Source organism: Hippoglossus hippoglossus, chromosome 22 (assembly GCF_009819705.1).
Source record: "Hippoglossus hippoglossus isolate fHipHip1 chromosome 22, fHipHip1.pri, whole genome shotgun sequence".
NCBI lineage: Eukaryota > Metazoa > Chordata > Actinopteri > Pleuronectiformes > Pleuronectidae > Hippoglossus > Hippoglossus hippoglossus.
In genome coordinates, this window is record NC_047172.1 from 11,269,009 (window position 1) to 11,294,628 (window position 25,620).

The 25,620-nt window shown below is 40.6% G+C and overlaps 3 protein-coding genes and 1 long non-coding RNA gene across 15 annotated transcripts in view; 2 read left to right on the forward strand and 2 right to left on the reverse strand.

The window, feature by feature from the left end:
- The window catches only part of myo6b (myosin VIb), a 37,133-nt gene extending 24,433 nt beyond the window's left edge, over positions 1-12,700 (reverse strand). The window contains exons 1-12 of one of the 3 annotated variants that reach the window (XM_034576181.1): positions 12,481-12,700; positions 8,387-8,533; positions 6,268-6,337; positions 5,701-5,774; positions 5,138-5,267; positions 4,583-4,688; positions 4,168-4,223; positions 3,981-4,078; positions 3,727-3,891; positions 2,317-2,397; positions 1,131-1,139; positions 14-194 (exon numbers count right to left, since the gene is read on the reverse strand). In XM_034576181.1, coding sequence (XP_034432072.1) covers positions 14-194; positions 1,131-1,139; positions 2,317-2,397; positions 3,727-3,891; positions 3,981-4,078; positions 4,168-4,223; positions 4,583-4,688; positions 5,138-5,267; positions 5,701-5,774; positions 6,268-6,337; positions 8,387-8,503 — 1,087 coding nt within the window. In that variant the 5' untranslated portion in view covers positions 8,504-8,533; positions 12,481-12,700. The remainder of the gene's footprint in view (positions 1-13; positions 195-1,130; positions 1,140-2,316; positions 2,398-3,726; positions 3,892-3,980; positions 4,079-4,167; positions 4,224-4,582; positions 4,689-5,137; positions 5,268-5,700; positions 5,775-6,267; positions 6,338-8,386; positions 8,534-12,480) is intronic. The other 2 variants (XM_034576182.1, XM_034576183.1) reach the window with 2 other exon arrangements.
- A 1,260-nt stretch (positions 12,701-13,960) lies between these two features.
- On the reverse strand, positions 13,961-20,237 carry LOC117755970. The gene is made up of 3 exons (XR_004612705.1): positions 20,106-20,237; positions 17,409-17,548; positions 13,961-14,041 (listed from the first exon to the last, which is right to left on the reverse strand). It is a non-coding gene; the product is annotated as an uncharacterized LOC117755970 (long non-coding RNA).
- Positions 14,068-18,060, forward strand: colec11 (collectin sub-family member 11). Of its 3 annotated transcripts, none has more exons than XM_034576196.1 (7): positions 14,068-15,122; positions 15,622-15,785; positions 15,877-15,948; positions 16,343-16,414; positions 16,745-16,798; positions 16,914-17,009; positions 17,167-18,060. In XM_034576196.1, the coding sequence occupies exons 1-7, from the start codon at positions 15,025-15,027 to the stop codon at positions 17,574-17,576; spliced, it is 966 nt and encodes a 321-aa protein (XP_034432087.1). In that variant the 5' UTR covers positions 14,068-15,024; the 3' UTR covers positions 17,577-18,060. The 3 variants fall into 3 exon arrangements, with proteins under 3 accessions (XP_034432087.1, XP_034432088.1, XP_034432089.1); XM_034576197.1 differs by having other exon boundaries at positions 14,070-15,122; positions 17,185-18,060; XM_034576198.1 differs by having other exon boundaries at positions 15,011-15,122; positions 15,617-15,785.
- LOC117755968 (doublecortin domain-containing protein 2) overlaps positions 20,105-25,620 on the forward strand; it is a 151,573-nt gene continuing 146,057 nt past the window's right edge. For 7 of the 8 annotated variants that reach the window (XM_034576192.1, XM_034576187.1, XM_034576189.1 and 4 more), the window contains exons 1-7: positions 20,105-20,234; positions 21,325-21,577; positions 21,759-21,807; positions 22,736-22,812; positions 22,934-23,065; positions 23,525-23,677; positions 23,809-23,857. In XM_034576192.1, the coding sequence (XP_034432083.1) occupies positions 20,177-20,234; positions 21,325-21,577; positions 21,759-21,807; positions 22,736-22,812; positions 22,934-23,065; positions 23,525-23,677; positions 23,809-23,857 (771 nt within the window). In that variant the 5' untranslated portion in view covers positions 20,105-20,176. Of the gene's footprint in view, positions 20,235-21,057; positions 21,578-21,758; positions 21,808-22,735; positions 22,813-22,933; positions 23,066-23,524; positions 23,678-23,808; positions 23,858-25,620 lie in introns of those variants that run through there. The other variant, XM_034576190.1, reaches the window with a different exon arrangement.

The following is a 25,620-nucleotide window of genomic DNA, read 5'->3' on the forward strand; positions in this document are numbered from 1 at the left end:
TTTTCTCCCTCACCCGAGGAGCTGCCCGTCTCTTCAAAGTCAATGTTGCCCAGATGTAAAACGCCGGCGACCACCCGGAACAGGTCCAGCTTCTCAGTGTCATCCAGGCCAATCTTCTTCATGGCCCCGCACATCCTGTTGAAGTCGCCCTGGTCGTCAAGGAGAGGGTCCTTCAGAGCGCCGACCTTCAGATGCTGCAAAAGACACGAGAGAGTTAGGAACGGTCGCGAAACTGAAAAAAGTGTGAAAGCTCAATTCAGATCAGGATTTACTCAAACAATCTGTGAATATCAATCTGTATTTTATATTATTCAAAGTTTGATTAAACCATTTGTCTTCAGATATTGAGTAAATGTGATTCTAAACTATAAAAGCCACACGTTAGAGAAGAACAAACCCCAAACATATCTGACCAGTAAAAGCCTCCACCAGCAGCAGCACCCAACAAACACACCACCCTATACAACTAAGGCTGCTCTGCTCCAGGAGCCATGTCTCCAAATGTCTGGTCCACTCATGTATTTATACTTTTAAAGAAAAGACAAAAACCATCTGAAACATTTATGTTATCTCAGGAGAGATGAAAACAGAAACATGCAGCGTGAAAACATGACTGGAACAGACCACTTCAAGAGTCATCAGGGGTCAAGACTGTAGCTTAAACGCAGAGTGATAATTAACAAGGGCTGCACAATTATGACTAATTATGACTCTTGAATTAAGTGATTTATAAGAAAACTTTCACAGTTACTGTATTGATGGGAACACGTTTGTCATCGTTTTGACTCAGTCACACAAATATCGTGGGTCAAAGTTCGCCACAGTTGAACTACACGTCGCCAGTGGGACTAGGCCCTGAGACAGCAAGTCTGCAAAATGAAAAACTAATATCTTTCACAAGTATCGATTGTGTCTACGGCAAATAACTGTGCAGCCCTTCATCGTCCAGTCTGACTGAAACCAGCTGAACAAGCATCCTTTGTGTTTTTCTAACCCCACCCAGCCGTGGCAGACACATGCAGAGAAGAGGAAGCGTGCACTACACACAGCAGCATGTGAAAAACCTTTAGGAGGAACACAGGAGAAAGAGCAGCGGACACACAGCTCTGATAAATAAAGTAACAATTCACCTTGTTGTCCTATATACAGAAACAGAGGCGTGTGGCAGGACACACAGACGCACAACAATGTGTTAATAACACACAGTGTACTTACAACCACAGCTTACAGGGACTCCAACGATTATGTTTCTAGACACTGTTAAAGATTTTGTTAACACAAAAAAAAAAAACTGGAGCACAGATACAATTTTTGATATGTGTTTGGGTGCACATATTCCAATGGGAAAATTAAAAATACATGTTTTGGGGAAATATTAATACACACACTAAAGTACAACTCAGCTAATATGATATAGTACATGAGTAAAACATCAGAGCCTGAACGATACATGATACTGATATATTAAAACAAACAACAAAACTAAACAGCTATTAATATAAACAAAATATAAATACAACCAGATATATAGAACTTCAATTAAGTAAATGAAAATAAATGCACATGCTTTCTGTATTGTTGATTCTGTTAAAATAAAAACAAGGTAAAAGTAAACACAGACGCTGATATGTCTGTGAAAGATGGGATGAGAAATCTGTCTGAAAGTCAAAGATTAAAGGTTGTGATTGGCCTTTAAGGTGAAGCAAGTTTAAATCATTACTTCTTTGCTAAATAAACTCATTAGGAGTAAACCCATTAAAAAAGAGGGCTGAAAGCTCTTTTGTTTACCACCATTTCACCTGGAAGTTTGATTAACATAGAAGGGAGATATTATTCTGTCTTAGAAAAACAACAAGTGAAGTGAACATGTATAATTAGTCCCTGAGAGAGCGACCTGTCACACTTATTTTTCTAATTGTTTCATGATATTAATTACACGTCTCCTGCAGGCTCTGCGGCGCAACTCGTCGAGGGCCTGGCTCTTTTTCATGTCGTACATAATTCATCAAATACGCAGACTTGAACTAATTTCTCGGCATAAAAAATTGCGATTGACCAGTTTTTTTTTTGCATATCATTTCACCTTGGCAACAAATATTTCGAAAAACACGGTCTGGGATTTGCTTTCACTCCCATTGTAACTGATTGTTAGTGCATATCTGAATGATTCATCGCAGAGTGTTCCATTTTCTGCCTTTGTCTTCTTGCTCTAAAAAAAACTTTGCCCCCAAACAAAGACAAATGCAACACAAGTGTCAAAAATAATCATAACAGATGAGTTCCTAGTAATTGAACCAGAACAGGATGTGACATTACCTCAGGACTCTTGCGACTCTGCATGATTTGTTTATCCGAGTCTTTACTGGCAAAGTACCTGGTGCATCCTCGGTTCAGATACTGCAACAGAGAAAACAAACTTTTAGAAAACAATTAAACATAATTAGTATTTTTGATGAATTTAATTCAGACGCAATGCCGGGGATATTTGTATTGATTTCCAACGTCGCAACGATTTACTCTGCTGTCTTCCAATATTGCTCCACAGCTGACTGGTAGTGAATTGCACAAAGTAATTGCCTCTGTTGATGTGGGCATCACCTCGGGGATCTGATATCATGACACTATGATAAACATCTAAGAGGGAACAGCTCGAGCTGCTTGTTGTTCCGTTAAGTGTTGTTTTGCAATGCATGCAGAAGAAAAACCCCGTCTGGGATAAACACCTTTCTGCTCTCTGACTCTGCCCCTGCTGAGTTGATAATTGCTTTCGAACGGGACAGAATTCAATTGTGGAATATTTTGTTACTGAGGGGAGTTTTGATTTCACGCGGGGGGAACTTTCAATTTTCGTTCAAGAAAGTACGAATAAACATCATCTAACAGGCTTTTATAGACCTGCCAACACACGCCTATTATGAAATACAAATGAAGTGAGGTAAACGTTTGTTTTAGCTTTTCAAAATGCAAATTCCTGCTCTCTTTCAAAAAACAAGACCCCTGTTTCATTGAACTTTCATTGCATTCGTTTCATCCTCTATCACATGGTCCCTGTTCAGACCTGCTGGTATCAACATCCATCCTGAGAGACCCGATCACAAGTGCACGGAGTCGAGCACGTCTGTTCACACCTGATATTAAAATGCGTCCTGAATGTGTCTCGTGTGACCACTTGGAATCGGATATTACTTCCCCGCTCTTTAAGCAAATACATAAACATGTTATTTCTGTTATCAGAGACCGAATTATGTTGCTTTTACCCTGTCTGAGTTTACAGATCATCTCATGTCACTGTGTTTTTGTGTCTGTGTGTGTGTGTGTGAGTCAGGAGGGGCTGAATGAATCTCAGGCAGCTGCTATGAAGAAAGATTTTACCAATTTAAGGAAAGTATCAATCATTATGTGGCGATCAGTGTTGATATTATGACGGTGGCCTCAAACAAATCGACATATTGTCACTGAGAAGTGTAAAAATACTTTCGATTCTTGATGGTGTAACTGCAGGTCAGAGATTTCAGCTGACACAGCGAAAAGAATGTGGCCACATGCGTCCCAGACCACCTCAGAATGTGTCCTGGGTGATGCCTTTGGGTGCACTCATACCTGTTCTTAGTGCTTTCTACTCGTGATCACTCAGGACGGATGTAAATACCAGGTGGGACTGGGGTCATACATGTTCTTATGCTGAGAAACATCCAAACTCCCTGGGGTCCCTGTGAGCCCACTGACCCTGAAGCTGTCTGGAGAGTCCAGGTGCAGTTTCTTCTTGATGTCCTCCGATGCTCCGGCACACAGTCGGTAGAAGATGTGGTAGTTCCTCTCCTCGTTGCTTTGCGTGCAAATCCTCGACTTCTCCAGCAAGTAGTGGGACACAAATCCTCCCACAACTGCATTCTGGTAGAACCAAAAAAAAGAATGAAATCAAGTCTTAACAGCAGATTTTAAAAATAATAAACCAACTTAGATCGGCGATCACCCATTACCTTTTCATTGAAGTGGATTTCTACAAACTTCCCAAACCGGCTGCTGTTATTGTTCCGAACTGTTTTAGCGTTTCCAAAGGCCTCGAGAAGAGGATTAGCTGGATACGGGAAATAATACACATCAGGATCACACAGTATCCAAACACAACACACACACACAGGGTTTTAGCTCGTTATAATTTATTACCTTCTACAATTCTCTCATCAATATCCTGACCGCTTCCATATGTTGTGGTCAGATATCTATAGTATGGGGGGAGAGAATAGAGGAGAATAAAAACAGTTTAAAAGACTAAAAATCCACAGTTTACACATTCGAACAATTACTAAAGTTTCTTTCCCTATGGCTGCTCGACAATAACAAAACAAAAGTAGTGAATGCCGTCTTTTGAATTCATGTGATCATGTAAAAAAGTAGCTGAGAAGTCATTGTTTTTGCTTGTTTAATGGCAGATTGCATCCAGGTAAATGTCGTATTGTTCATCTTTTTGTGGGACAAGGCATAATCGTTGGGTCTCATAATGTGTGAAGAGTCTCGGTTTGATATGAGGAACAGAATTTGGATTTGCGACCGCCGCAGCATAGTTCAGGTGAGTTCATACCTGAGAACAAACTTGGTGTTTTCTGTCTTTCCTGCACCAGATTCACCAGAAACTATGATGGACTGACTCATCTTGAGAACCTTCATGTCCCTGTAGGTTTTGTCGGCTGAAGAGAAAAAATATCATAGATTACTTTATTTTCAAGCATAATCAGGATTTATTCAGGGTACAGATTAAGAATAATGCAATAATGCAATTTTTTATATAGTGTCTCATCAGGGAGGTTGAACTGAACATTGTATTAGTTTTCATATATCTTTTGTCCTGTTCTAATTTTTTTAAGTACACTCATACAACAACAATGTGACTTTAAATGTTTTGGTACTGCATTATTTACTAAATTTCTTCTGTTAAAAAATAATACAATGTACTAATAATAATATATAATATAAAGATATATATATATATATTTAATAAACTAAAAAAAGCAAATGTATTCATCTAATACTTAAGATAAACTCAGGATAATACCAAAGCTGGTTAATGTAACTGGACTAATATTACTTGAACCTGCAGATAGATACTGTGCAGCTGTTGGCAGGTGTTAGCTCTCACCTATAGCATAGACGTGAGGTGGCAGCGTGCCCAGTGACTTCCCCCGGTACGACTTGATGGTGTCTGGGCCGTACAGTTTGGGGACGTCATAGTAAGGATTCACAGCTATCAGGATGTTCGCCACATAAGTCTGTGCGAGATGTAAATACATGTACAGAAAGAGAGAGTTAATAAACAGTGAAAGAAATGCACATTCATTATTGAACAATGCGACTACAGGAGGTGAAAATGAGACACACCCTAACTTGTTAACTTCTCTTTCTTTTCTCATCTACCAGCTGTCCCTCATTCCCTAAGTGACGGACCGGGATCAGAGTCGGGTTAGACCGTCTGACTTTCTGACCCTGCGCTTGGTTCCCTTCCCTCTTTACCACCTGGTACTTCTCCACCCCCCCGGGACTTAAGGATAGAGATCCTCTCTCTCCTTCTGTCGCCTCACTTGTTACTGGATCTCCTTATGATGCAATTCGATAGCAATGTCTTTAAGCGATTGCAAGAGCATATTCAAAGGATTCACACTGCAGCTACAATAAAGACAAGTACAGGCGAGGAAGAGAACATACATAAATGTGGTCTTTGTTGTACCGCACTCGAACGTTGTTGAGAAGTGTCGCTTCATTCAAGTACATGAGGGAACCTAAAAGAACAGGGGAAAACAGAGACAATTAATAATAATATAATTAGAATAATCTGTATTTATAGCACCTTTCAAAACACAGTTACAAGGTGCTTTACCAGTAAAAAAAAAGAAAGAAAGGCATTATAGGAAACAATTTAAAAGGTCACACGACATCAGAGCACAGATATAAAAACTGATAGAGATGAGAAAAGAGTCAAAACATTATAAAATGTATAAAATTTAACATAGAAAGACTCCTAATGAGTCTTTAGGAGGGAGTTAAAAGAGGATGAGGAGTTTGCCAGACAGATCTCCACAGGGAGGTTGTTCTGGTTTGGAGCCCTGAGAGAAAAGGCCCAGTCGCCTTTAGTCCTCAGCCGGGTCTTTGAAATGGTGAAGGGCCTTCGCTGACGACCTCAGGTTACGACTGGGGGTTAGTATCTGAAATGTACTGAGGTGCAAGTCCAAAGCGGGCCTTAAAAGTCTGAAAAAAAACCCAACTTTAACTTACAGTTGTCATCTACAAGTTTGTTGACATCGTCCTCAGCCGGGAAGACTTGGCTCATTGGAGCAAGAAAGGTCTGAGAAGACAGAAACAATTTTCCTTACTAATACATTCACTTTCAGGACACACATACTTGCTACATGAACCCCTGACAACTTCAAACACATGGTTATTGTTTGTAACGCTTATGACAAAAAACTAATTTTATTAGCATCCTGTTAAGCATGAAACCACAGCTAAACAAGCATGCATAAACATGAGTCATTCATCACGCTTAAAGATCACAGTGATGATGTTTGGTGTGACGACGTGTTCCCAGGCTAAATTAGTTACTGATATTCTCACTCTGTTGTCTGACTTAATGGAAATAAATTCAATGGAACAAGCCGGCTGTGAGAGAAACAACGAGAAGACATGGCAGCATGATGAATAATTTGGTGGGAGAGCAACAGGATCTGAACACCTGAGCGAATAAGTGAGTGTGTTTGAGTGTGTGTGTGAGTTTGTGTGTGTGTGTGTGTGCAGAAAAGACAATGGCGGAGCGCTGTACCAATCAAGTTATTAAAAACAACCTACATTTGAATAAACTCAGGAAATGTAGTTATGCTAAACAAGACAATGACGTGTCTGATTATTCCCTATAATAAACACTCTTTTATATCATTTACATATTCATTACACTCCCTATAGCAAGAGCCCTGCTTGTGTTTGTGTGTGTGTGTGCGTGTGTGTCCCAGTCTGAGCCAAGACCCATGCTTTATTACCACCAACAGCCTGTACGCATAAACAGAATCCGCTTTGTGTGCCAGCTACAATACCATGGCTCAATCTGGACATGCCCGTCCACAATAACAACCGTGTGAGAAATGTCCCACCGATAAAACTTGACAAAGAAGAAGAGACAGCCCGGGCTGAGGGGCCGCGCACAGAGCCGAGCCACTAATGAGCTCAACGCTGCAGTAAAACGACACTCAATGGGCCTTTCATTCCCTCGCTGAATGGAGCAGAGTTACAGTCCTGCAATGGGGCATAAACTCATAATCGTCATTCGAGGGCTCTTACGAGGGAGGTTCGCTTCATACTCGCTTCAAATCGTCTCCAGTTGAGAGTAGTGCACCTTGAAAATATGCATATTTGGGAGTGATGTAGATGGAGGGGACAGTATGAAGCTGTTTCCAGACATACACTACAGAAAATGTCAGGAAAATTGGGTTTGTCTTTCACATATGAAGAATGCAGCAGGAGAATGTCCGGGTCAGACGTGCTCACAACAACAGGAGAATGTCCAGAACATTCAGGTGAGGGTTCTCATCTGGATGGAGCACGCAGGAAGCAGGAAGCAGGAAGTAGGACGCGACGTATTTAGCTGCGGAAAGCACAGTGTTTTTGTGAACAGCACATCAACACGAGCCCCTAATCGTCAAAAGCTGCTTACTGGCACAAGTAAATGGAAATGTTGACATCTCAGGGAAGAGGAAAGCAGAGATGTAGCTGCTTCAGATCCAGTGTGGTGGTGTTATGCATAGTGGGACACCTGAACGCAACATAACCAGACACACCTGCCAAAAGGTCTGGGACCACGAGCTGTGGCGAGAACGTAACAAACGCAGAGAGGAAACTGCTGCAGTGCAGGTCGGCCGTAAGCATCCGAGGCCCGACGCTTGCAAGGGGACACGTGACGGTCTCAGGTGTAACAGGTGGCCTTTACCTCCTAATGAGCAGCTCTCCCTGCAGGCAACACTATCGGCACACCTGCTGCCGCTCGCTTTATTTATTCATGGCGCCGTACATGCGGCCTCTCGTGTTTCTCACATTTTACACATTGCCGCTGACGCCTTTTTACCTGAAATGGCACTCAAGACAGACAGAAAATATATAATTATGTTTTCATTGCTTTCACCATGCGTTTGGGATTATTTCATGAAACCCTTGTGCGTGAGTTTATGAATAAACGCAAGTCTGTATGTGGCGATGACCCTCCTGGGATTAAGGTGAACAACAACCAGTGAATGTGCAACTCTCTCATTGACTTGCAGAGACATGTGAAAGAAAAACAAGCACCAACACCACTGTTACCTCAGCCTGTAAATGGAAAGCAGGGGTGAGTTTGTGTGCGATTACCCACCTTGCCCCTCTGGTTGAGTGGTTCTATGGTGAGCGTGTCGGCTCCTATGTCCACGATCATGCCCAGCTGGAACCCGTCGGCGGGGTGGGGCGCCCATACCGGCTTCCCATCCTCCATGGCTCACCTCCTGTCAGCACGGCTACACAACTAAGAAGGAGGGAGAAGGAAGAGAGGGAATATTAATATGTGGCTTAAAATAAACATGCAAAGCACAGTAGACCGTTTTGCATTTGTACCCTATACAGCCTGTTCCCTATGACAACACAAAATAAACTTTCTCTCCAAGGCTGCATAGGTGTGAAACAGAAATTGATGTCGCCATTGCTAATTGGAAGACAGAGAATTTTATATCTCTTGTACAAGTCTCTTTTTGTCAACATTGTTTTCGCTGACCTTATCCGATGGCGGAAGGTTCCTCAACCCTTCAAACTTTAATTTCACAGTCTTCCCCTTCTCAGTCTTTGACGCCCAAAAACTTGACATTAAAGCTTTTTAATACACTGACATTTTGCCATAAACAATATCTCTCAACTGACATGGAGGCTGATATCAAAGTAGCTCGGTTTGACTGATAGAACTTTCCTGGATATCCCCCCAAAAAAACTAATATGTTAAAAAATTCATGATCTAATTGATCTATGATTGGTTTTCTCCGTCATTTGCATGATGTAATTGAGAGTTTTGCTTTCCATTAACCTGATATCCCTCCTACTGACCTTAGAAGAAGGGATCTCCCATTGGAACGGGACTGGAGTCTTTTTGCAATCCCGAGTAAGGACAACACTCCCCCAAGCGACCTAACATGAAACGCCCCAAACAATCCCATTTGGACTCTCGTGTTGCCAATAAGTCAATTGCGAACGCCGTGGTTTCATGTGTGTCTCATTAACGGATCTTGACAGTTAATCCGACATCCACACAGATGTTCATCGCAAAAGTGCTGAGGTTATGCTCACGCATCCAATTAGGTTCAGGGATTGAGTTCAGATGTCAATGAGGATATGGTGCTGAGAAACTGCTGATGCATTCCTTGGACGAGGACTCGCAGTTCAACAAGTGCATCACATCAGCTCAATGCTGGAGCCAGCACTGCAGAGGTAACCTGTACTGACCATCACTATTTAATGTCTTTCTAAATCGAGATCTTGCATTATTCATAACTTTCTATACGACATCTTTAGTGTTATTACTTCTACTTTCACATTATATCTTCTTAGTAAAACGGCTCAACAATTGTTTAAGTCCTGAACAGCAGAGAGTTCCTTCCAAGTTACATTACTTAAAGGTTCAGTGTGTAGAATTTAGTGACATCTAGTGGCGAAGTTGCATGTTGCTGAGGAATACCCTCACTTCACCCTCCCCTAAACTATAAAAGCCCCATTCTAGGGTAACAAACAACAACAATTTGTACAATTTAGATGAAACACACTAGTAAAAACATCATTAGGATTATTTTATATTATTTCTGACAATAGATCCCTTTCACTTAAATCTTACACACTGAACCTTTAATGGAACATGAGACAGACCTTTACTGCTTCGTTATCAAGCTCGTGTCTCGTCTGGTCAATAAACCTACATCTGGAAAATACCCACTGTGGACTTTTGTCAGTACAAAACTGATATTTCCCATCAGGCCTTTCACTAGAAGGACTTTGTAAGGATGTTTTATATTTTCCCCTCTAATGCTTAGTTCCTGGACAGAAGAAAACAGGATGATATGAGGAACCATCTCAAATACTATTGCCAATGAAAAACAAATGATACCATAGTATAGTATAAATGAATGATCTTCAGTGGAATAATAATAAAATGCAAATGAAGGCCGAATGTTCAAACTGCTTCCACAGAAAGTGAACGTAACTTGAGACAAAGAATCTGCTGTTATCTCAGTTTATTGCTCTATGGCTCATCTATTGTTAGAGCAATAATCTTAGGTTCACACTCTGTGCCTTTTTCTCTATGGAGGCCAGCAGCCAGGCCAGGATAAGAGATCCTATATCATAGAGCAAGACGCTACTGTCAAGGCCAAAACAAGAGCGAAAAGAAAATCCAACTGTGAGAAGCGAAATGCATGAATAGATGTAAATGCAATGTGTTGCTTCTAATATCTGTACTAGAAGCTTCTTGTCAACAGAGATCAATACACAAATCTGATCAGTGTTGTCACTTAGTTTTCTGTAACAATGGAAAAGGTTTTGTTCGTAAGGTTGAGAAAACTGAGACACGTTCCTTTTTAGCATTTGCAAATTTGTAGTGATACTCGTTTGACTATCAAATACTGTAGGACTGTTAATGATGAAACTACACAATGTGTGCCTGTATTTAAACCACATCTAAACATGCATGTAGGCAAGAAGTAGGGAGGACAAGATCAGTTCTCTGTTATCTTCAACCTTCTAGTGTGAGTTCAAGGCTTGTGGGGTCCCTGAGTGTCTTTGTTGGATCGCTGATAACAACAGTGTTTTCTCACAGTTTCCAACTTCTGGTTTACAAGATCTCAGCAAAGCTCAAATCTACACGAGCGACAAAGGCCTACATGACAGCATTCATCTTGCCATAAGATCAGGAGTAATCTTTATCTTGTTTAGGAGCATGCTGTCTATACAGTCTGCTGCAAACATGGCTCCGCACACAACACATCCGTCTTCATCAGACTCGGCTCTGCTCCCTGAGCCAAACCCTCAGAGATCCACATGCTCCTTTCACGGCAAACCCCCAAAACAATCTGGTATGGCACTTAGACAGGGTGATGCCCTTAAAAGTCTGTCCTGAAAGTCTGCACCTGCGAAGCGGAGGCGTCGCTCGCCGCTCTCAACCACACTGAGACCAATCCCTCATGAGTAACTGACTCCGCAGCCGCAAATCCTCTTAGCGTTTGACCCCAATCCAGACAGAGAGGTGAGACGCTACATGTGGGATCTAAGCCCTCACATATAAAAAAAGGTCAGCTATCAGCGTATTAAATGGCGTCATGTGTCCTGGGAAACAGAAAGAGAACCACAGTGCAGAGGAGGTAGGAAACATAAACACATACAAAAATACAGTGGAGCTCTGAGTCAAAGCAGGGCCGCACACAAACACGCCTCTCGTTTCCTGCCTCTTGCTTCCTGTTCCCTGGCAGGCGAAGGGGACATGGGGGGGAAAAGCACTGGATGTGGAGGTCAACAGGGCAAAGAGAGACATGCACACAGGTCACACGGTCGGAGGTGCACCTTTTTTAAATGTGGGATGTTTAGGATGTGGCAGCAGGTTAGAGACACGAGAATTTAAATAATGTAAATAATTTAACATATGAAATGAACCGAATGGGAAAACATTAAACATCTGAAACTAGAGCCTGGGTGATCAAACAATATCAATAATTATCACAATATATATTTTATCAATGGAAATATAACAAAAGATATATTTTGATATAATACTTAACACAGTGAGGAGGTATAACACATCTGTAAACAATATTTATCAAATGTTTATCAAATCAACCTTCACTCAAGTTTTTAAACTCATAATGTGAAACTTATCATGATGAGCATCAATATTTAATGACTTTTTAAAAATCTTGATACTATTTTTGGTCATATCTTCCAGCCCTACCTTTTATATTTATATATCTGTGTAAATAGTTTTTTATCATGTACTTTTTGACACTTTCCTACTGTTTGTCTTTACTTTTTCATTATAAACTAGTAAGCCACCTTGTAACTGTGTTATGAGAAGTGCTAAATACATCAACTTTATTTTGTATTATTAATATAATTATTCCGGAGACTACTTTAGAACCAAACAGTAATTTGTTTGAGCTTCCTGTAGCTTTGAGACTCATTAGAAGATAACCTCATAATCAAAGTGCATTTATACAGACTAACCCCAGACTGACGGTACTAAGCCCCTTAGAAATAAGCCATAATAAGCACTGTGAGACTCAGACAGTAAATAAACACTCCTACAAGTACTAGAAGTAGAGGGCTGCAGCAGCTGCACCCCCCCACCTCCATCCATACATGTAACCGAGCAAATAACACAAAGTACCTGGAGCTGACTCTTTGCTATTCACTACAAAAGTCGGGACAGAAGCGTTCGGCACTTACGACTCGTGTCCTTCACTCGGTGCGGATCAGGAAGTTTAAAGTCCCTCATGCGGATTTGCTCGCTGTTGTTTTTTTCCGTAAAGTCCAACTTCCTCTCGGCGTGTCTCTCCTCCTGCGGCGGGACAGCACAGGACAGGACAGCGCGGCACGGAACGGGACAGCCCGGGACAGGATGGAGCAGCAGCGTCTGGACGTCACGCTGCGCTGGAGCCGCGGTGAGCGCAGCCAGGTGACGTCACCCAGGACTGGAAGGTGCGTTGAGGTGCGGCTCGTAAGTTTACGTGTCAGGTAGATTCATGTGGAATCCATTCACTGTACATATTCTCACACTGTACGTATTTTCTTTCTTGTTTTACCAATTTTGTATTCCTTTCATATTTTTCTACATTTCCTTACACTTAAATGTTATTATCTTTACACTTAAGTATTGCATTTTACTTATTATTACCTACTGATGCCTATTTTTGACTCTTGCTGCTGTAATATTGGTAATTTTCCCATTGTGGGACTGATAAAGGATGATCTTATCTTATCTTAACATTACAGCAAGGTCAAAATAATAATAACGATAATAACAATAGTTTTTTTTGTATAACACTTATCTAAACAGGTTATAAAGTGCATGCTTTACTAAATGCATGGGAATAAAACAACACAGAACTAAACAAGACAAAACAAAATTAAGAAAGGTAACATAAAGAAATATTAAAAACAAACTGAATCTATCAAAACCAGGCCTTTAAAGGCTTTCCTATAGAAATAAATCATTTAAAAACAGGTAAAGTGGTGGCAAGTCTAATCACCATAAGTTATTTGACATGTGACATGTTCAACAATTGTAAGCATATTGGTCCAATTTTGGAAACATGGTCAGAGTTTAAAATTTGATACGGCGTAGAAAGAAAAGATATTCAAAGCAACAAGTCGTTGGTGCATCTGTACTTGCACCCAGGCAGGATTCAACACAAATGTAAAATGTTTACATGATTATTATGAGTTTAATCATTATAAAACAGGAGCTACAGTATAAATTCAGTGCCCACTGGACTACGTAACTGGCTGCAATGAAAAGACAGCAAATGTTGCCTTGACTCATGAATATTTGAAAAGCAGGTAATCCAAAACTTCTGGGGGGGATTTTTTTTGAAGGAGACACTCGATCCACGACTGAAAGCAGCCTCAGGGTTTGTAAATCTAATTAGGACATTTGATCCTCCTTCATCTGACCCTATCTGATTACACACACTAGATGACAGCATGAAAACTTTAACCTGACATTTCTGTTCAAAAGTTGAAAAGTCAAAGATATTTCCATGTTTCCACTTCACCATATTAGTTCATTTTCAGAATCTGAATTATATAAATTCATAACAATTAAATTACTATGAAGTCTTTTTCAAGGATGCAAACTTATTTTTTATGATTATCATCTAATCTGGATTGCAAATAAAATAGAATGAAGAAACAGAACTGGTACAGAGCATTTGTTTATTTCAAAGGGTGCTTGCATGGAGAATGGCTCCATCATGTGGTGCGTTTGGGGAGAAGCAGATAAGGGCATCTAAAGCCGGATCCCAAACTCTCCCCCAGGAAGAGACAGAACATTTTAGAGCAGGGATGGGATGCACTGGAGAGAAGATCATCACAAGGAACCCAGTGCACTCTGGGAGAATGACAGTGGCAGAACTCCACCTACAAAAATAAACTACAGTAAATCATATAAAGCATATTTTATAAATGTTTTCGACATTAAATGGAAGGATTACAAATGTTTGTAGTCTCGTCTTAGAAAATGATGACTCAACTCTTAGGTACAAAGACAAACAACAGAAATTGTCAGAGAAATACAATAAATGAACAATACACAAATATCAGCTATAGTGCACACAATACAACTTAGGTTGTTAAGTAACTTATTTGAGTGAGAACTAAATAAATACATCCTCTGTAAGAGTTTTGTAGAGTGTCTCATATTCCATTGCAAAGCTTTGCAAAGCAAAAATCTAAACTTTAATGTTCGATTTATGTTTATCGTCTTGTTTATTTGTGTGCATCCATTTAGGCTACATTAATTTTTAATTAAAATTAAATCATATAAGATGACAGATACGCAGTGTGGCACTTTTTTAAATTACACAGACCCTATACATCAGGAGAACTGCAGTATAGTGCAGCAACCGAAATAAAATTAGATTTACGAAGAGGTGGACACAAGTTCAGGCAACTCACACAAACTGAAGCAAAGCAATGGTAAAGTGAACTTAAGGTATGTAAGCCATGGTGAGCCACGTTATTTGTTGAAATAAATACAGCAATACATGATACAGGCCTATGAAAATTATTCTCTTCAAATGTTTGTAATATCTTTCCGTTCCCTGTCTAAAGATCTGATAGACTTTGCAGTTCAGTCAGTGTATTTATCAGACTCCTCCACCGTCAATCACTCAACGGTTTTCCCAGCCAATTATCTGTGGAGCCCCAGCTGCTTTGGACTTTATCTGTGAACTGTTTATCCCACACATTCTGTGCTGCCTGCGGAGGAACATGAAATGTTTCTGTGTGTCCACCACTGTTCAAGGCTCCTGCAAGTCCGTGCACGCTGAGAATACGTTTCTCCTTCTGTCTGGGAGGTTCCTCTACAGGTAGGATGTCCACATTTTCTAATTCAGTTCAGTTTAGTCATTTTTAATGACTTGTTATTATGTCTAGTTACTTCTGCTGCCAATATTATCAAAATGAAGCTGAACAGGTCTTTGTTTGGAGTAAATATGACTGGATGTGGCTTTCATGGCGCTCGTGAACAGATGTTTATATCAAGCATGAATTCATCTAGTATGACAAGTATGATTTGATGTGTCTTCCTTATTATAAAAAGTCTGTAGCTCCAAACGTGTGGTAGATGTTTATGTATTTTTGGGGGGTAATTATGAAATTAATGATGAATGTAATGGACAACAGGTTTATTTAATAATTTTATTTAACAGTTTTGTGACTCAAACAAAATATTCCACTATATCAGTCCTAAATTCTGCATTTACTGGGTGATATCTAAAGTCAAACTTCCGCTATTTTATGAATAAGTCTTAACATTTCTTAATTCTAATCCGTATTTTCTTAATTTCTTCAATTTCTCCAGTCTAGCCTGTTGACCAGTCCATGTAGAAGAATGAGAGGAGAGAAGCGGTTTCTACATATGATACTAATGTCTGTCATGATGAGTTTCTTACCGATACAGACGACTCACGGACAGCAGCACTATACGGAGGATCCCTGCACTGTTCAGATCCTCGTCCCTGGACTCAAAGGTTCTTCAAATAAACACAATACAACGTGAACACAAACAAAGTATGTCTTCATATTTTTCTGATTGTTTTTTTCTGTATTTTCATACAAAAGGAGAACCAGGAGAGAAAGGACTAAAAGGAGCACCGGGCAGACCGGGGAGAGTCGGACCACTTGGAGAAATCGGTATATTCTCTGCTCTTTCAAAAAGGGGAAGATGACGACAGAATCTTTTGTTTCTCAGGGCAGAGGAAAACATTTACCATGAATCCAAGCTTATACATCTCCTCGTTTCTTCAACACAACAACAAAAAAAAAAACTAGAGTAAAGTTCACATTGCTCAGGCCTGATAATGTGCTGATACGCTAACAGGCCACCCGGAGATGGTCGAGTGTTTACGTTTGGGTGAGAGGTTGGTGGGGAAAGGATTTGCAGAATCCAAGTGTTTACTGAAGACCTTAATGAGGAGGGGAGGGTGCGCTCACACTTTTAAAAGAGATTCCACAGACTCATCCTTTTCATTTACGTAACTAAGTGGAAGTAAATTAACTTTAATGGATTTTTCCATCTTTCTTTCAGGCAGACCTGGGCTTAATGGACAGAAAGGAGTTATGGGACGTTACGGAAAAGTGGGCCCCAGTGGAATGAAAGGTCATTACAAAATGTGTTAATGCACAGCAGATGTCGCTGTTGGAATTAAATGTACAAGTATTATAGTATTGTACTGTTGTTTTGAGATGAGATCAACTTTATTGATCCCCCGCCAAGAAAATTCACTTGTTACAGCAGCAGCTACTCAAAACAAGGTCGACAAGAGAGCAAGTGAAAGTACACAATAGAATAAAAATAGGAATATATATGAATATATGTATACCTTATCTATACACATTGTAGTCAGCAAATATAAGGAATAATATAATTGGCATGTCTATATAGTGTATAAAGTCTATTTCATGTTTTATAAATAATGATATTTTTCAGGGGTGAAAGGAGACCTGGGGGATCCAGGTCCAATGGGCCCTAATGGAGATCCAGGTGAGATATTATCTTATTCAGTTTGTCAAACAGACTGTAGCTGGATTAAACAGACACGTGTGTTGGAATTTGAGAGCGAGTTACGTAGTAAATCCCTACATCTCTTTCTTGTCAGGTGTTCCATGTGAGTGCACACCAATGAGGAACATGATTGGAGAAATGGACATTCTCGTGGCCCAGCTATCGTCTGAACTGAAATTCATTAAAAATGGTAAGATCTTAGCACAAGTGATTGTTTGCTTAGATAAGATTTGTGACTCTTCTTATCTGACTTCCTTCCTTTGCTTTACTTGTTATCTTTAAAGAAAACTGCAAATGCTGGGCATGTCAATGTGAAATTTATAGAAATACAAGTGCTCATTTTTCAGCACTGCCCTCCCCTGCAGCTGTTGCTGGCATAAAAGAGACAGACAGTAAAGTCTATCTGTTGGTGAAGGAGGAGAAACGCTACTCCGACGCCGAGGTCTACTGTCAGACGAGGGGAGGGCACCTGGTCATGCCCAAGGATGAGGGAGCCAACGCGGCCGTCGCGGGGTACATTTCTGAGGCGGGCCTGAGCAGGGTCTACATTGGTATTCATGACCGGGACCAAGAGGGCGTTTTCACCTACGTGGATCGCTCTCCCATGACCACTTTCACCAAATGGAGGAAAGGAGAGCCCAACAACGCCTACGACGATGAAGACTGTGCTGAGATGGTGGCCTCTGGAGAGTGGACTGACGTGGCGTGCCAGCCCACCATGTATTTTGTCTGTGAATTTGACAAGGACAGTGTCTGAGGGATGATAAATATAATGCAACAAAAGTTAAGAATATATATATCTGTATGATGTATCTATGTGTAAATATGACAAAATGACGTGCAAGTCGTGCAAACTTGTATTTTTCCATTTTTATTTCCCATAGTCTAATTAGCTATTTATTTTTATTAACTCACATAACAACATGAGGTTTTGTTCTCTTTTACTTTTTAGCACAGCCATAAACTCATACACTGTGAACCCCCACTGTTCCCGGCAGCATGCAGGGTAATAACCTTGGTGTAATAGTTTTTATGTTATGCAAACTATACACTAAACAATATTTGCTACAGTCATAAACAAACCAGGCAAATGAGAAAATGCAGAGGGCTGTGGAATTTGCAGGAAATTGGAAACCATTGCTTTTAATCAGAGAAATTGAAAACAAATGTAATGTTCACTTTTGTATAACAAGTGAGACGGTGGTTGTTGTGCAATAAACATTCACTACTAATTTTAAAAAGAGAGTGTCTGTACATTATTTTCTGCCCCTGAGATAATAACTGTGTTGTACTGAAACTCTCTGACAAAGGGATGTGTGCTTTGTGGCATTGGCTGCTTCTCACATCAGACATGTCTGACTTGACAGAGTGGCACAACTGTTACTAATAACACTAAACACGGTTCTGTTTAAAAGAAAGCAGCTAAATTAAATCCTTTTGAGTCTTTATGACAACTGAAGGCTACCACAGGTTCTCTTACATGTTTGGAAGGGGAGGGATATTCAACTGCAAACATGCAACTTCACCACTAGATGTCACTAAATTCTACACACTGAACCTTTAAGTTCCCCAGCACAAAAAACTCATTTATTATCTGGGCAGCAGTGTGACTACATCCAAGTGACCTCACATCCTAAAACATCCACATTCCAGTTTCTAGCTTTAACCTGATCACAAGTGTTGACTAGATGACCCTGGAGCAGCAGTGATTACAGACTTTAAAATGGGTGACACTGACCTTTAGGAGTATTAACCACCGTTACTCCCTGGTCCTCCATGTGACAAGACCCAGAAATCATCTCTTTGGGTGACCACACCCCGCACTTCAGATGCACTGGAGAAAGATGAATAATGCACTCACTCTAAAACTATGAGATTTAACTGATAGTGTTTTTAACTACATTTAATTGTCGGACATTTTTTCGATATTAATGTTGCTTCTAAGGAATTGTTAAATTGATCTAAGGCAGAGACATCCCAGAAACAGAGAAACAGACACTGAGATGCGTGGATTTTTATAGGAAGTTAAATTAGTACAGACATGACTGTTATTAAAAAAATAATGTCTCATCTTAACACAAGAGGGTTGACAATAATAATGAATTAATTACACTCGGTAATTGTTCGACGGTTCAATGTTTGCTGAATGAGAAAAACAAGACATTACACACCGCAGGTTGGTAGGACATTATCTTCTTTGAAAATCCTCCATGGTTCATTTGTGTGATTAATAGAAGTTGTCTTACAACCCTGGCTGCTATTGTTTTTGGGGATGGGAATCCCCAGCAGAGATAATATTGCGTCCCTCTAAGACGAGGAATTTGAATATTCACGATGCAGTTCTCCTCATAAAACCCCGAACTGGTCCCTAAAGAAATGAATAATTAATGCAGAGATGAATTATGCATTTAATTGACCAGGAGTTGTCTGGCCTAAACCAATTAGGTGCCATTGTTGGTGCAATCTCTGGTTACCTTTGTGGTAAACAATTTGGACAGCGCTGTCTAACAGTGGACCGGCAGATAATCTGTGGTGAGAGGAGCGGCCTGGGAGTGGGAGATATGGAGACAGAGCAGGAAAATAAGAAAAGAAAAAAATCACAACCTGGATTTGATGTCTGGACCCCTAGACTCCTATATCCACCGTGGAATTATCAAAATTGTGCTGTAGCAGTGGTGTTTAAGCCTGTGCTCGTATAAAATTCCTTGCATTAAACTATAAAGTAAAATGAAAGTAATAATTTGTAAAGTCTAGTTTTTGATGAATGGAAAAAGTTATAACGGTGCAGGTACTTAAAATATATGCAAGAAATTTGATAGAAACACAAATATTACAACATATTTTAAGATATTTGAGATATAAAAAAAATGCTTATTTGTCTCTCTCTGCAGTATTTCACATCATATCCCATATATTTTGATAGAACTGGTAGAAGGCAGTTGGGTAATGTTTGTGCTGAGGATAAAGTAGGCTTACTTCAACCCTGCTCGGATACAAGCAAATTGAATTTGCGTGTGTGTATCAACGGCTTGAAACATCTTTATTGACAGCCTCCACATATACAGCACAAAGTTGCTTGCACACAATTTAAATAAATAGTGAAGAGAGTTAAATTCCAATAAGATTAAACTAGGTTGGCAGAGTTGTTTATGCCATATGTTGTAGGATATATACCCGATCTGGTGGCTGCATATTTACATTCAAATCTTTCTGTTCCCAAATGACGAAAATAAATAATTTCAGCTTTAAAGCAATAATGAGGTTATGTTAAAATATAAAAACTCACCTCCAGCCCATGGTGCAAAAGGCAGTCTTAGACATACACATCATCTCTGAATGATGAATCTGGTTCATTGAATGGAAGTCCCGGAGTTAAAAAGATATGGGCCACTGACCAAGTCCCCAAATAACCAGCATGTAGCAAAGAAAGAGAGGAAATTAGACATTTCATTTAAAAAGCAGCATCACATCACCCTGATCCTTGCTTGTCATTGGCTCCCTGTCCAGTTTAGAATTGATTTTAAGATTTTACTTATCACATTGGAAGCACGCTGGGGTCTGGCCCCAAGCTACATCACAGAATGGTTGACCCCCCCTTATGTGCCTGCACGCAGCCTTAGATCCTCAGGTGGAGGCTGCTGGCTGTTCCAAAGTCCAGGTTGAAAACTAAAGGTGACCGTGCTTCTGCCATCAGGGCCCCTGGGCTTTGGAACGACCTACCTGAGGAGATAAGGGTCGCAGAGTCAGTGACTTCTATTAAATCACTTCTTAAAAACCCATTTTTATAGACTTGCTTTCGTGTGATGTCCTGTTTGTTATCATTTTCTTTTCACCAGTAATTTTACTTATTTATTGGTATCGTCATATCACTGCTTTTATGTTTTCCTGTGACATAGCTCTGTATTTGTTAATTGACCACCTAAACGTAGTTGTCCGGCCTCCTTGTCACATCCTGCTGATTGTTATTTCTCTCATATTTACTTGTCTTGCTTTGCTGTAAAGGCACTTTGTTAACAAATTTGTTTAAGATGCTATGAGTTAAAGTTCATTATGATCATTTCAACACAACTAAATACGTAATCAAATACACAACTTTACCCTTTTTATACTTTAATCAAATGAACACAAGCTACGATGTGATGTGGGCCTACGTGTCGAATCTGCTGCAGTTAAAGTCACTGATAAGTACATTCATTATTTCCTGCTGGCTCGTTGCCTTGGAAACGCTTACGTTATGGAACCAAGCCCCAAATTAAAGTTAGCATCAAACAAAGGGAAGGTGCTAACTAGCTCACAGTTAGGTTGGGTTTCTTAATGCTGCTCCTGTCGTGTGGAGGAACTGGTTTCCATGTCACCTGCTATCTCCTGTTACGTCTCCGGACACAAACCTGACATATATATACAGTTGACAGCGGGCATCGCCATCATTGTTTGTTGTTGTTTAGACATCTCCTGTTAGCCAGGTCCCAGTATGCCGGGCACACCGGGCAGAAGCGGTGACGCACCTCCAACCAGAACAGTACGAGTCTACCGGAACGGGGACGCCTTCTTTCCGGGAAGGAAAATAGCGGTGAACCCGCGGCAGGTGTCGACCTTTGACGGCTTCCTGACCTCCGTGACCCGCGGGGTGGAGGCTCCGTTCGGCGCCGTCCGGAGGCTCTACACGCCGGCGCTGGGCCACAACGTTCGGCGCCTGGACGAGCTGAAGCACGGGAGTGTGTACGTCGCCGCCGGGAACGAGCAGTTTAAAATGCTGGAGTAGGTACCAGGCTGATGTGAGGTGTGTGTTTGTGTGTGTGGGGGGGTCTTTTAACAGGTCTTTACCGAGGATGAGCTCCAATCTGGGCCCTGAACTCGTGCCTTCGTTTAGCAAGTGAGCTCCAGTCTGGAAACTTCACTGTCCCTAACATATGTCTCCCTTCATTCTCTTTACTTCCAGCTACAGCGAGATCACAACCAAGAAGCCGGAGAATAAGAAAAGACAACAGGTAAAACCCCCTTTTTAAATGTTTAGATTTTCTTTCCACTGAAATGAACTAAATTAACTTCAAACTTTATATTTTATGTGATAGATGTATGATAAGGAGTTTTTCCTCAGTGGGGTGTAACTGGGACCAAACACTACAGTGCTGATGTTACACAAAAGATCAGTTGGAGTACATTGAAAGTGACTCAAGCAATTCCCTATGCATATATGAATCAGGTCGGGGGATTAAAACAATATCATATTCATCACTAGCAATTTAACAAATGTTCAATCTATATCGATATATTTCTTATTCGTTGTGGAAGAACAGTGAGGAGCTATAACACAATTGATCAACATCAGATTTCTAAAATGTTTTGCTCTTTATCAAGTGTTTCCCATTTTGTGCCCGTAAAGTTTCAATTGTATTTATGTCATTCCAGCCGAATCTGTAAAACAAACAGTGGAGCCAAATTGCATTTCCCAGGACCTGTGTGCACACACAAACAGTTAAAAGACATAAAATACAGTTTAAAGTTAAAATGATTTGAAGTAATACAAAACATATTGCTAGGCATAATAAGTACGTGTTTTAAAATAAAAGAGAAGAGAAGGGAAGTTTTGTGAAAGCAGATTTATTCGGCTGATGTATGTCAATGAGGTTTTGGAATAAAGGAAGAGTTTTTAGTTGAACTGTTGATGGAATGCTGCAACTTAACATGAGTGCTGGGTACTTCTGTGTACCTGACACGAAAAAAAAAAACTATAGACATACAGTATATACATATTTTGAAAAAAGAAAAATTGCATCCTACACCTGGGATCTGCTGGAGCCACTCTCCCAGTTTGGGGGTAACAGCCCCTAATGGTCCTACTGTCATGGGGATCACTGTCCCAGTAAAAGGTGATATACGAGTATATTCCCTCATTTTATTTATGTATTTTTTTAGATCCAACCTGTTGTTCACAGCAGAATAGTAGTTTCTGCTCGCTGGAAGAGAACTGCGGATGAGTCTTGCACAATAAAGTGAGTATGGATTTTCAGCTGGATCTAAAGTTGTTAAGTTATTAAAGATGTTCTGTGTTGTGGAATGTAATTTATATATATTGAATTCACTCTGTGTCTCATACATTGCTGTGCTTCTTAGTGTCTTTACAAACGGGGACGTCTTGGGGCCTCCAGCTCGGATACGGATCCCGAAGTACACTCTCAGAAGCTGGGAGAATGTTTTAGCCATGGTGACGGAGAAAGTGCATCTTCGCACCGGTGCTGTGTACAGGTGATGTCTACCGCACTATATTGTTTTAAGGTAGTCATTTAACAGGGACTCTAAAGAATACATATTTTAAAGTATTTTAAAACATTTTTCCATGACAAAAATGATGCTCTTCATTATGCTTTTCAAATAACGGCAGTTTATTGAAAATCATGCACAGTCATATATCGTGGCTCTAGAGACTCAGCTTCTCTAATACGGATGAAGGAATGATTAGTGGAGGCTTTCCTGTCAGTTTAAATGCATTAGCAGAGTGGAAAGATTTCTCTAATTAATAAGTGATCGTGAGGGTTGTGATGTGCTCACTGTAATTCATCTAAAGCTGCTTGATAGGTGAACACTGCTTTAATGGATATTTTAAAATATGCCTGCATTAAATGCAACCAGTAAGACACTGATATTTATAAAGCATAGTTGAAACAATTAGAAGATGTTGTGCAATTTCTTTATTTGCGTTCACAGGCTTTGCACATTAGATGGACAGCCTGTCTGCGCTTCCACTCAACTGGAGAACCACCAGCACTACGTTGCAGTTGGTGCAGAAAGGTTTAAAGCTCTCCCATATGACCGGTGCGTCCCCAGGGCTTATATCAGGGAAAACAACTCAATTGAAAGGTATGAGACCGATGAGGAGAATGAGTTTCCACTTCAGCAAATCAAATAAGCATTAGATTCCTGTATTGATGTAAAAAGGAAAGAGAAAATGTATTTTTTCACATTTGGTTTCCCCTCTCTCTTCTCTGCAGTCAAGACGTCCTGCCTCCTATTAGAAAGACAACACATGCAAAGGATGTGGTGAGGAGAGTCTTTCTTGCGTCATGCTAACTTGTCATATTTTCTCCTCAGTTTATTGTTGTAACACTTGGTTGTATCACAGTGGAAAAATGTATCCTTGCGCACACAGCATTTCAATTAACATTTCCCACGTGCGAGACTTGTCGTGTGGGTGTAATTCGTTATGAAACAGTGCTATCATCAATCACTGTCTGCGGGAGGCATTGAGTTACCGTTGCTTTTCACTTTGATGGGTAATCCCCACAGAGACGGGCTGGCCCACTTGATCAAGTGCAGTGAGCCTCATAGACAGATCATATGCACCAGGGGGACTTTACTGACTGAAAAAAACACACACACAAAAAAAAATCTCTTATTCAAACCAGAACCGGGACAATTTGTATTGTGATTAAGTAGACGGTGAAATGCTTTGAATCCATGTGAGGATTGCGCTGCTGCGGGTCTGAGATGAACACCAAATCACACGCTGAAGATGAGAACATGCCCACTCAGCAGGTTGCGGTAGAGATGGCGGGGGGGGGGGGCCTGTGAGAGATGGGTCTGACATCTGATTTTCCTAACCATGAAAGATGACAATGCTTTGGCAGATGCCATTTTTTTTTTTTAGACACAGAAAAATACCCCTAACATTGTCTCCAGCTGTGTATGTGGTTGACTTTCATTATATTCAGAAGTATTATAAATATCTTTAATAATATTATGGAATCATTTCTTCTGCATATTCAAATGTATCCAGGCATAAAAGAGTAAATAAAACCACATTGTTATCAAACTTTGCTTTGCTGAGGTTCAGTCCTAACACTAAAGATGAGAAATCTGAATCAATACTCGTAAGACCAGAGCTTGTGCCATTTCACCCAGTACCATGAGGTGGAGACAGAGACAGGGCTATGGCTGTGTTTTGCATCCAGCAGCTCATTGTATTATTAGTCATTCACTAGACATGATGCTGCTGCATTTCACTCCCCATGCCTCTTCGCCTGATCCCTCATGAATTTGTAAACATGATTTGACCAGTTAATAAGGAGCTTTCAGAGGGGGAAAGATACGTGTGACAAATACAGCCCACAGTGTCCTGATCCGTCAGTTGTTGAGCTTACTGATTATACATACATTTGTGGGGTCATGCCTGTCATTAATTTCAGTTTGACCTCACAAAACAACAGCAGTCTGGTCTGAAACGCCCCGTAAAAATATCTTTTTAAACATGCACAGCGAGGCAGTGTAAAATGTAACCTTGCGCTCGCGACCTCGTCGTGCGGGAACGGCGTCTGCTCCGTCCTGTCTGCACCAGCAGCGGAGCATTTCGACTCCGCTGAATGGGACATCTGGTCTGGAGCAGCCACTGAAGTCTAAAGTGACGGCTCTGCAGAGTGCAGCATTGAAACCCTCCAGTATAACGTGTTCCCGTTGGAAGCAAGCACATATGCTGAGCTAGGTGTTCCCACACATGATGAGGTGGAAAGTTCCGAGGTAGACGCAGCATAAAGAGAAGATTAATAGGGGAGAGGGGAATGCAAAGAGACAGAGATAAAAAAGAATAATGGTGTGCATCAAAGCAATGCTTTCATATTACAGTAATCGTAATGAGCGGTGCAATTGTGCCGCAAATGTACTTCACACTAAGCATCCTGTGAAAACAGCACAGAGAGTCTGATTAGAGCCTTTAATAGCCGCGCTTCTCTGACATCAGCAGTGACTTGCCACTGCTGATCCTCATTGCTCTGCTTCCCTGTGGATGATGTCATTGGTTTGGGGAAGCA